The sequence below is a fragment of the Cheilinus undulatus genome, linkage group 9 (assembly GCF_018320785.1).
Source record: "Cheilinus undulatus linkage group 9, ASM1832078v1, whole genome shotgun sequence".
NCBI classification, from domain to species: domain Eukaryota; kingdom Metazoa; phylum Chordata; class Actinopteri; order Labriformes; family Labridae; genus Cheilinus; species Cheilinus undulatus.
The window spans coordinates 3,841,259-3,853,847 of record NC_054873.1 but is presented as its reverse complement, the minus strand read 5'-3'; the positions used below and the strand labels follow the sequence as shown (position 1 = coordinate 3,853,847).

General features: G+C 39.9%; 1 protein-coding gene across 1 annotated transcript; it reads right to left on the bottom strand.

Moving 5' to 3' along the window:
• Positions 1-5,878: 5,878 nt before the first annotated feature.
• Positions 5,879-12,139, bottom strand: LOC121515275 (E3 ubiquitin-protein ligase TRIM21-like). Its single transcript, XM_041795965.1, has 2 exons — positions 12,058-12,139; positions 5,879-7,657 (listed from the first exon to the last, which is right to left on the bottom strand). Exon 2 carries the CDS (start codon positions 7,646-7,648, stop codon positions 6,023-6,025), a length of 1,626 nt encoding a protein of 541 aa, XP_041651899.1. The 5' UTR covers positions 7,649-7,657; positions 12,058-12,139; the 3' UTR covers positions 5,879-6,022.
• Between the last annotated feature and the right edge of the window lie 450 nt (positions 12,140-12,589).

Here is a 12,589-nt window from a genome sequence, read left to right as displayed (position 1 = left end):
TGGAACAGGCTCACCTGTGTAGGTTCTCAACTTCAACTTAGTAGCTCGGAGAGTGAGGTGCTGCAGCTTGTCCTTGAAAACAGCTTCAGAGACCATGGACACTCGAGTTCCAGTGTCCACTTGCATCCGTACTGCTTTGTTCTCCAGCAGGGGCGTGACCCAGTACCCGTCCTCACTGTCCTTGATGGATAAAACATGCACAGTATCCTCATCATCAGAAACACAGTCACTTGAATCCTCTTGTTCATGCTCCATCTTATTGACATGTTTATTTTTGTTTCTGAAGAAGCCACGTTTCTTTATGTTACTGTGCTGTTTCTGTGTCTGAGGCTTTTTGCTTTTACATGCATGTTCAGTATGGCCTTTCTTTCCACATTTTCGGCAGTCTAAGTCCTTACACCAACATTCTGATGCCTGGTGCCCCGTCTTCCCACAACGGTAGCATGATTTTCCAGCTGTTGTGTTGGTTTCAAGGGCCAACTTATGCACTTGGGTTGATGCACTTAGCTGCTGTGCTTCTCGAGCTACCATCTCCATTGATACACTTATTTCAATGGCTCTTTCCAGTGTCAGATGGGCCTCGGTTAATAACCGTTTCTGAATGGCTTCATTACGTAGACCACAAACAAGCCGGTCACATATGGTATCATTAAGTGAACGTCCAAAGTCACAGTGTTCAGATAAGCGTTTCAGTACAGCTACAAACTGTGATACTGATTCACCATCTTCCTGGTTTCTTTTATGGAATCTGAACCTCTCTGCTATAATCAGTGGAGAGTAATGATTTCCTGGTATTGTCACTATTTCATCATAAGACTTGTCTCCTGGCTTGTCAGGTTGCACAAGGTTGCGGAGTAAGTTGAATGTCTTTCCTCCCATAATGCTTAAGAATGTTGGCACAATGACATCCTCTTGAATGTTGTTAGCAAGAACAAAATATTCAAATCTTTCAGTGTAAGAACCCCATTGTTCCGTATTTTCTTCAAACTGTCCAATATTTCCAACAAGGTCAGCCATTTTCATGCAAAATCAGTCTTTTCCTCCACTTTCAGGAATTAGCCTTATCCTTGGCTTATTTTCACACTTTGTCTGCTCTCCTTTACTGTTTCTTTTTCTGTTTACTGTTCTTTTTATCCGTGTGCTGTCCCGGCACAATCCGTTACGTTTGCAGGTCACTCCTGTCTCCTCTTTTCACCGAGGAGATCTTTCCTCCCCCGCAGCGTGTCCGCCGAACGTTCCGGTCCGTCACCTGTGCACAGGCAGTTAGCTAGCGCCACGATGTCGCGCTGCACAGTCGCGGGCAAAAACTTGTTAAACCCGGACCTTATTCCTCAGCAACAAACACAGCGTGAGCGCGCACCTCCTCGTTGCCAGTTTTTGTTGTATACTTCTGTGTTATCTTACAACTTATAAATGAATAAACACCAGACTCTGGAGGACCGTGAACGACGTGTATTTCTCATTTCAACAAACTACAGAGAGAGAGATGTGACGTAAGCACGTACACACATTAGGGTACCGTGACAGTATACAATAAGGGACAAACTTAAGCTGCTAATACATAACAAAATGGAGCATAAAAGAGTCCAGCAGACTCCTAGTAAACATTACACTACCATCTCAATAAAGTCTGAGCTGTAGAAAAGTCAAGGATATCCTGAAGTAAAAACAGCAAACCATCAAACTTTCATGCTTTAGTAAATGTCCTCTGGTACATTCTCAGTGTTGGTCAGTCTCTCTGACAGTCTCAGTTTCATTATGTTTCTGCTCCACGCTCTATAAACTCTATATCCTTTTGACTTATCAGCTGTTGTCCACCTCCCTCTTTCCTTCTCCTCCTTCTCCATGTGGAAGAAAAATATAGGAGTGCATGTACAAAATGACTCCCTGACATCTAATGATCCCCAGTTAATATAACAACATTCACACTTTTCAGGAGTTCACATTTAGTTGCTCTCTATCAGAAAATGACACATGAGATGTTTGTTGTTTTATGTTTTATTTGAATAGAAAAAAGGGAAACAGTTCTGTCTTAAGACTGATCTTCAGTTATTGGTGCCAGTATGAAACACTTGACAAATTTACATCCATCAAAGAATCAAAATGTTTTACAATAGCAGACAGACATTTCAGATATGTGTTCATGCTGTTTGTTTCTGAGTACATGGTTTTTGGAGGATTTAACAGACAGAAAGGCACTAAAACAGTTATCAGAATGGATTATATTGGTGAATGCAGGAAAACTGGTTCAACTTGGTTGAGAGAAATAATGAGACCAAACAATGTATAAATGAAAATGTAAATCAACAGTGATCTGAATGTGTGGGTTGCAGTGATCAAATACATAAATCCCTTCCTTGCCCACCTGGGTGGTATTGTCTCCTTCAAGCTCGGGTCCTCTACCAGAGGCCTGGGAGCCTGAGGGTTCTGCAGGATCTTCGCTGTTCCTAGGAGTGCACACTTCAGGACGGAGACCTCAGATGTTGTTCCTGGTACCTGCTGGAGCCATCCACCCAGCTTGGGGGTTACAGCCCCCCGTGCCCCAGTCACCACTGGCACCACTGTTTCCTTCACACCCCACATCTTCTCTAGCTCCTCCTTCAGTCCTTGGTATTTCTCCAGCTTCTCGTGTTCCTTCTCCCTGATGTTGCTGTAGCTCGGTATCGCTACATCTATCACTACCGCTGTCTTCTGATGTTTGTCGACCAGCGCTGTCAGGCTTATTAGCCATCACCATCTTGTCAGTCTGGATCTGGAAGTCCCACAGGATCTTTGCTCACTTGTTCTTCACCACTTTAGGAGGCGTCTCCCGTCTTGACTAGGGGTGTTAGAAAATATCGCAACATTCCACAACACAATACAGTATCGATATTTTAAAATGCAGAACTGATATTTTTTTGATTAATAATTTCCTTTGTTGGTGCGGTAGTTTGTGGTGTAATTTCACCCCCTGACCGCTAGTTGGCGGCAGGCAGTTGATGCTTCCCTCTTCTCCTCTGGTTAGTCAACGAGATCACGCGAGACTACTGGTCTGAGCTAGCCGGTTGCTCATGCCTACCCGGCAGTGCAGCTTCTGCTGCATTCATAGCAGATATGTGGACTTGTTCTGGCCTCCAAAACATTAAAGATGGCACAGACTTATACAGGAGCCAAGTCATTAGTACGATATGCCACGCCAGAGTGAAACACTCGGACAACACGACAAACCTGAGTGCTAGGCATCATAGCGATAGCTTAGCGGCTAACAGCTAACATGAAAGAATCCTGCTGAAGCTACCGCTGATTTTTACTCATGTAACCATAATAACACTGTCAATACTTTGTTTTATTTGTAAGAACCTGCGCTGTCGTAGTGTTGTTAAGAGTGATGGCTTCCATAATAAAATAAAAACAACACTGGCCCGTCACGTCATGCCCTCCTCACAACACAGTCCATCAGTCTTTAAAGCTGGACTTGAGGATCAGTCTTCCTCCACAAACACCTTGTCATTACATTAAAACATACAAGCTGATGTACCATGAAATATAAAAGATTTTAGTACATTTACTCCATGTCGATTTATTTTCCCACTTTTCTTTTAAAAATCCTGAAAGCATTTTTAATTTAACTTCAACTACAGCTCTGCACTGCAACTTCTACTTTAATATCTTTGTTTTTATCCTTTGCAGGTTTTATTTGCTGATTTTATCCTTTTTTACAATTTTCTTTTAAAATGTTTCTGCTGTGTTTCTTTTTCCATTTTTCATTGTATCTTAATGCCCTGTGTGAAGCACTTTCAATTGCCTTGTTGCTGAAATGTTCTATACAAATAAACTTGCCTTGCCCGGTTTATGACAACAAATGGGAAAAATCCTTATCTTCAAATTGCATAAGAGTTCAAACTCTAGATGATGCAGGGCCATATATTTTACACTTATTTCACGTACATATAATTTACACTTATTATATATATATATATATATATATGTATATATATATATATATATATGTATGTATGTATGTATGTATACGAATTAGGGCCACCGATTAAAAAAAAACTTTTGTTGAGCCACTTGACTGCCTTTAACCACGTCCTTTTGGTTAATATTCCTTGTAAAATGCCACATCTCTTATTTTAATTGTTCTTACTCATGTTTGAACAAACCAAACAAAACCATCCATAAATGAAACCTTCCTCAGTGAGTTCTGGAGCTTTTGATGTAAACAAAGGGCTGTGATTGGTTTTCTGTTACTTGAGAATTACAGAGTTAAAGAATTCTGAGATTAAAGATTGATTTCTGAAAGGACAGATAGAATTTATAGATTAAAATCAGAATTTTGAGTTAATCTAAGTATTCTGACTTTTTTACCACACCTAAAAAAAAAAATTAGTCTCAAAATTTTTTTTTTCAGTAGCCCTTATCCTCTTCCATAGATGTTGAGCATCTAAACATCACTCTGGAAGAATATTTCCCCTGTTTTTTTGTTGTTGTTGTGTTTTGTGTTTATCTGTGGAGTAGCCAGGTCATCGAGAAAGTGAATTTTAATTTGACTGACTAATTACTGCTCAACATTTACCATACTTTTCATTTATTTAAGAAAACATAAAAATATTCTAACTAATTTTTAGATTGAAATGGATTAGATGCCAGTTGAAATAGTAATACACCAACATGCATCAGGTTGACAGGAGGAGGTAAGTAAAACCAAAATAACAACTTTATATTAAAACAAAGAAATATTTATTCACAGAAAATTTAGTTCATGAAGGTTCACTTTTAAAGTGGATTTTCCTTCTTAAAGGTAAAATAAAATAAAATACAAATGCACACCTTTTCAGAGCTCTTTTATTTTAACAACCAAATAAACAAAATGAAGTGAACTGTCCTCTCTAATTCTTCCTCATGTACCTGGGAACTAGTTTTTATTTTAGTTGTAGAAATAAAGTTCTTGTAAATAGTTAAAAGTTCAGTTCAGTCAAGTCAAAAGTGAAGTTGAAGTCAGCGGTTTCTTTGTTTAGTTAGTTTGGGGCCCATGTATCTGTCTGTGAGGTCTTATCTGTGATCCAAGTGGAGAAGCCAATGAAGACTCTGGGTCAGGATCCTCCACCTCCCTCCCTGCAGCCGCCGTGGTGGTTGGAGTACCGCTCGCCGCTGGAGTTCTTCTTCTCTGTCTCAGAAATCCACCAGAATAAAAACAACCTGCATACCGTGTGTTACTGAAGATGTTAAACTATGCAGTCTTTTCATATGTTACATATTTACAATAAATATTCTGTTTTTGATCAAATCTGCCTTTAGTTGGCCTGATTTATGATTTTACATTTTTTTTTAGTTGCAAGTCTTACTCTCTGGGTTTTTTTAGCTATCAATTTTACCTTTTTTTTATCTCCTAAAAATATTTTTTATGTTGTTATAATGTAGTAAGCATTATATAGACTTGTGAATGTATTTCTGCTTCAATAATCTTTTAAGTTAAAATCTCCGTTTCTATCAAAACAGCCAGAAAACATCACATCAAGGTTCCACATGTAAATATAATATTATCAATAGTAGTATCTGAGGTTTGGAGGTGTAAACTTTCAGAGTTGAACCTTTAAAGCTCAGAGAAGTCTTGGTGTTGTTTATTCTCAGCTGCTCTTTTCTGATTCTGTTTTATTTTGATGCTTTCATTTAAAAATCTGGACAAAAACATGTCAGACTGAGCAGAGAGTCACAGCTGAGATCTTTTTAGATTTCAGTCACAGATCAGCTCCATGTGTTTGAAAGTCCTGCAGCGACACCTAGTGGACAAATGTGGTAGTTGATGTAAACAACGTCTGCTTTCCCAGTCAGCACACCAACAGGAGAGGAGATTTATGGACACTTTATTGTTGAGACTTCAGGAAAACAGGTGAACTTTATACATCAGGAACATGATCCTGTTTGATTTACAATTTATTATTTATACTTACATGGGAAAATGTTATAAGCCAAGCTATGAGCTTCTCTACAATAAAAAAGACCCAACAATGTATGCATGATCCATTTTTTTCTTTTCTATCTACTCAGTGTGACTGACAGGAGAGATGATCAGAGGAGCAGAATTTTTACCAGCATGATTCAAACCAGGACTGAAGTATGGGTAGATTTTCTCAGTGAAGGAGCAGCCAGTAAAGGAGTAGATCAGAGCTGCAGCATCAACGTCATAAAAGGAGACCAGACCCTCCTCATAATCCACAAACACCCCCACCTTCTCAGGACCAGACTGAAGAGAGAGACGGACTGATGGACCAGCACAAGCTTTGTACTCATTTTCATTCCTCAACCATATCGTCCAGAAACCTTTCTGAGGAGTCCGCAAGATTATTCCCTTCCTGTTGATCGACTCTCTGGCCACTCCTAAAAACCACTCAGTCTTCCCTTTAACCTGAACCTCGTAGTAAAATCTGCCTGAAGAGAAACTCTGCTTTGATAAGACATTTACACACTGATTAAATCTTTCTGGATTGTCTGAGAGATCCTTCTTTACATCACCATGTTTAACTTGTTTCCCATCATCAGACAGGATGAGTTCAGGATGTGCTGTATCAGGATCTAGTGTCACATCCACCTCATACTGCTGGACTCTCTTCAGCTCCACCTCACAGATCAGCTTCTTCATCTGTTCACTGATGGTCTCCTCCAGCTGCTTCACAGCTCTCACCACAGTCCCCTCATATGAAGGTGGATGGACTCTGACTTCAGTCCAGTCCTTGGTGGGTGGAGCAGAGTTCAGAGACGTGAAGGTCTGGAGGAGTTGGAGGTGGTCTTCAGAGCGTGAGAGCTGCTCCACCTCAGCACGTCTCTTCTCCAGCTCAGAGATTTCCTGTTCCAGCTCTCTGATGAAGCCTTCAGCCTGTTTCTCCGTCTCTCTCTGCTTCTCTTTGATGCTGTTGATGAGCTCAGCCTGGCGTCTCTCTACAGATTCTTTCAGAGCGCTGAAGACTCCAACACCTTCTGCTATCTCTCTGTCTGCGTTCTCATCACTGAGCTCCACTGAGAGTTTGAGCTCTTCAATCTTCACTCGTCTCTTCTGGATCATCTGCTGAATTTCATTCTTCTTTCCTTCATATTCTTCTCTCAGAGGAACAACATCATGAGTTTTGTGGTCTGTAACTGAGCACAGCACGCAGACACACCTCTGGTCGTTCTTACAGAACAGCTCCAGCAGTTTGTCGTGCTTCTCACACATCCTGTCTTCCAGGTTCTCCACAGGGTCCATCAGCTGATGTCTCTTCAGACCTGATATGGTCAGATGAGGCTCCAGGTGAGTCTCACAGTAAGAGACCAGACACACCAGGCAGGACTTCAGGGCCTTCACTTTGGTTCCAGTGCAGACGTCACAGGGAACTTCTCCTGGTTTGGAAACTTGTCTCTCTGAGCTGCTGCTGCTGGATTTCTGTTGAGCTGACTGTCTGAACTGAGCAGCAATCTCCTTGATGAAAGTATTTACATGTAGTTCTGGTCTTGTGTTGAAGACCTTCTTACAGTTGGGACACTGACAGGAGACATTACTATCCCAGTGTTCAGTGATGCAGTTTTGACAGAAGTTGTGTCCACATGATAAGGCGACAGGATCAGTGAAGACATCCAGACAGATGGAGCACAGGAACTGATCTTCAGTCAGCAGACAGCTGGCAGCAGACATCTCTACAACCTGAGGACAAAAAGGGGAAAATTCATATAGTTAAAAAAAAAACTCTAAATGTTGAACTGTACAAAACTTTTACACACTTGGTTGGAATATATGGACTATGTTTTAGGTTTTGTAGATTTTGTTCAATATTTAGGAAGTAACCAAACTGTCTATGATGTGAAGCAGGAGTCTTTTTGGCTAGGTGGAAAGGAGTGTAAGAGGAAAAGTTGGACTGTAAAGTTCACTAGTGCCTCAGTCACAGTCTGGAAGTATAATGTCCTTTTAAGAGTTAGTGATACACACCAGTATGATGTTGATCTCAGTTGGTTCCAGAGACCCCACACTGGTCCTACCACTGATCCAGAACATTTAACAGACATTGAGGAAGTCTTCATGGCAGAGGTGAGTCATGGAGGGGTTGATTGGCTTAACTGATGCAGACCTAAAGCTGCCAGAGACAGAGGCTGGTTTCAGGCCTGCCTAAGCTGCAGAAGGCCAAACCATAAGGTAAAGCACCTCCAGTAAGTCTCATACAAAAAAACTAGGCCTGGTAATAAAACAAGTTAACGCTCATGATTACTCTGGAAAGCCTAACGCGTTAAAAAATAAAAATGCAATTTAATCATATGACTAAGTTTGACCACAACGGGATCAAGCAGTGGAAGCTAATGTTGCTAATGTTAGCAAAGACGCTAACAACAACACGGGATCAAGTGACCATACCATCAAGCTACAACGGCGCAGTCCAGCAGACCCAGATTTGTCCCCAAAACGACAACATCTAAGCTAACTCATGCGATTGCTAATGGATCACCAGAGACTGCAGACCATCGACATCGTTGACAACAAGGGGCTTCAAGACATCATCCAGGTCGCCTCAGATGACCCGTACCACAGAAAACCTACGAGAACTACTGTCACAAGAATCCGTGAACTGTATGACAGCTAAAAAGGCAGCTAAAGTGGAGCAGCTGGCCTGAGCTACATTTATTACACTGACCAGAGACCGCTGGACATCAGTCAGCAACCTCGGCTACCTCGGGGTAACACCACACCTGATCATTCACTTCACAGCACAAGTTATTTTTTTTCTACCTGATGTGTTTGTCTGCTGGGCTCTACTGCAGTTTATAAAAATTATTGCTCAGTGAATTAAGACACTCTGATTTACAAACCACAAATAAGTTTGAAAACTCTAGTTCGTTTAATATTTCTGCATTTAAATACCATACATGTACTAATTTATCTCAACCAAAATACAAGTCAATGGCAGTATTTTAAATGTAATTAAATGTAATTAAATTTAAATAAATGTAATTAATCATTAATAATTAATAGTAATTTATAGATAATAATAAAAAAGATACATTTTTGGTAAAAAGCACTTTCAAAGTGCTGTGCATAAAGTTAAAATAATAAAAATAAATACTTGATGTGAAAAACTTGATTATTTTTTGGTAATCAATTGACAGCACTAAGAAAAAAAAAAAAAAATCCTATTTTGCCAATAACTTTCTGACCCATGGATGAACAACAAAATCAACTGGTTATGACAGATTTGTTCTCTAAGTTTGCAATGGCAGCCTTCACCTTTGACCTAACAGCTCTCACAACAGCCTGTGCCCTGTGGACGCATGTTGTTCATCCATTCAGCTGTCCTGAAATGCTCCACCTACACTGAGGACTCAACTAACTGTGCCACATCAATGGGTGTCAAAAACCATTCCCTATCATCCAGTGGGAATGGAACATATGAGAGGTTGAATCGAACCTTCCTGAATCTCCCTGGAAATGGAGAAACACCACAGATGAGTGGATTATGTACCCAGGTTTGTGCAAAGATAACATTTATGTTCCTGGGTCCACAGGACCTGCACCAGTCTCTCTCATGTTCACTTAGCACTTAGCATACTTGAAGACACAGTAACTGGAGCGGTGGGACCTGCCATGCCAAGTAATCCAATAGACTAGCATGGAGGTGATCAGTATTACAAATAAATCAGTCCTGCAGTCCTGTGACTACATGTCTATCAGATGAAGGGAGACAAGAGTCCTGGGGAGTCTTGTACTGATCTAAGAGGCCAGTCATGCCACTTTGACAGCTTTTCACCCTTATTTTTTTAACTAACATGTTTTTAATTAAATCAGTGTTATACTATTAAGCAAACAAACTTTGTGAGGAAAACAACCCAGTAATGAAGCCTGCTCTATGAGCTGACTCTTTAATATGAACGACAGGAGCTGACCCTGTTTGAGTACCAGTGTCCTTTCTTGCCTTTTTCATGTCGTTACTTAACACAAATTTAAAAGCCAAACTGGTACCAAAATAAAGAGACATCTGGGATCAAACGAACAGCTCTTATCACTTAGATGTGCCAAATGATCCAGGTCTCTAAAAAGAGACAACTTCCCATCACAACAAGCGAGGCTGGATGGACATCAGCAGTGGAAACATAAGTAAGATCAGGGTTTACTGAGCCAAACTCTGTCAAACTGTACTGATCAGAACTGCACCACTTGGTGGACTTGGACCATATGTGAGCACTGTCTGACTCCATCTCTCCACATATTAGACAGCAGCTTTAATCCATGTCTACCACTGATTCTCCAGGAGGGTTTTAGAAGTTTTGCATGAATGTGTCAATACTCTCTAGACTTAAAAGCAGCTAAACCCCCCTCCACCTTTGAATATTCCTGTTCCCCATATAGAGTTCTTTGCTGTGTTGTGATGTCATCTTCAACCAACCAATAGTCTGCTGCTGATTTTTACTTTTCTCTGTTATTTGCTGCTTGTGTAACTTTTCTATAAAAGAACTGTCTCACTCAAGATTTAGAAGTTACACTGAATATCAGCACTGAAATGAATATATCTATATAATGTGTGATATTATTTCAGTATAAGTCAATCTAGCATACTCCTAAAGATAAACTAACTTTGACATGAGTATAAACTTGAACAACTAAGACCTAACATTATCTGTAGCTGCAGAAACATACAGTCAGTGGTTTGTACCAGTTGTTAAAGTCAGTAAAAACATCAGTTATGCTTTAAAAAAGCTCAAACTACAGAAACAGGAACACTCGGAAAATTAAATTTCTAGATTCCTACAGAACGTCATTTTAGGTTATCATGGTTAAAAAAAATAAAAATAAACCAGGATAGTGTAGGTGTACTGTAGGAGACTGGGGTTGGTTGTAGCATTGATTATTCCATCTAAATGATAGGGCTGTGTTTCATCAGGTTCTTATTAAATATTTGGTCTGATGTCACTTTTAAACCATCTATTCTAAAAACACTACATGGATCAAACTTAACTTAAACAACCGACAATCATCACTGATGATTATTATAAAGATAGTTTTCACTTTTAAACTTATTTGGTGTCTCTAGCTGAAAAAATGAGGAAAATACTAGGGGTGCACCGATCGATCAGCCAAAATCGGTATCAGCGCCGATTCCCTTAATTTTGGGGGATCGGTGATCGGCCGATACATATGAAACCGATCTTATCCACCGATCTTATCTACCTCTGCCCACTAAAATGTGAAAAATGAAAGACTAAAGGAACTGATATAATTTAGTAGTTTGAACAGCAATGCTCTAAACTTTTCATTTATATTTGAGAAAAGTACCTCATGTGCAGTTAAAACAACAAGTTTGTATTGTTTCAAGGGTATTGTTCAATGTTTTTCAATTAAATAAGATTGGAACATTGAAGGTGTATGCTGTCAGTTATAAAAAAATCAGGATCGGCCAAAATCAGAACCAGCAGGTCAGGCTTTTTGGTGAACGGCCTGAAAATTGCAATCGGTGCACCCCTAAACAATACACATTTATTTTTAACCTTAACAATCCCATTGATAACTATAGGGACAAACCAGAGTGTCTTTGACAGATAATAACTTTATGTTTATATCATTTACAAGTTTAAGATGGAAACACATTTCACTGTTAGACCCTATACTTCTCTCTAATTTAGCATTGATCACTGTCAGATGTATTGATCATGAGTAAAACACAGCAGAGTGAAAAAGTGGAACAGCCAACCCCGGTCTCCCCTACTCTCCACTCCCTCCTGAACTCTCACTGAGAGACTGTCTAAGCTAGGCTAGTTAGCTTGTAGTAAAACTGCTCTATCTGGTTTGTTCTCTTCATGGTGACTAAATAAAGCCTCTGCTTTCTACTAAACAAAGTCAATCAGTGAGATTTGTCACGTTCAAACTAGTTTCTAAGTTGGAGGAAAGAGCTGTAAAAGAGTGTAAAGTAGCTAAAGATGATCCTAGCTGTGTATTCAGTCTGATAAGAACTAGTCTGAGTTCAGTCTCTCTTCTTCAGCTTTGACTTGTGTTTAGTGCTGGACTTCAAACAACATTTAGTCTGAATAGTTAGTGTTGTTGTGTTTGTTAGTCAGTGTACTCACCAGTGTTTGTCTTCAGTTGAATTAGTCTTCAGAGAGAAACAGAGAGACGTCTCCTCTCCTGCAGCTCTGCCAACACTCTGACTAACTTTCACTTTCATTTCAGGAACAAACAGAAGTTAAAGCTTCTCCTCTTTCACTGCTGCTCCTCCTCTCACTGTTGATCTGAAGGAGATTTGATTTCCTCTGTTGAAAATACACTGACTTAACTCTGGAACAAGACAACAGTTTGACTTTTGTTGTTGTTTGTTTGTCTGAAATGCCAGCACGACAACTACAACTAGGTACAATTAAAAACAGGACAGACTGCAGTGACGCCCATTTAAGATATGAAAGACTTTACTGTCTGGAATCATGCCCTCAAACACTCCTTCACTGTTTCATAACATAATTTAACTCTTTATGAGTCAGATGCTTACTGAGGACATAAAACGAGGCAAAACAACAGAAAAAAGACTTAAATCACTGGGTCAGATGTTTGCTTCTCTTTGATTTTTAAAAGTTGTTGCACTGATGACCAAGTGGTAAAGGCGTG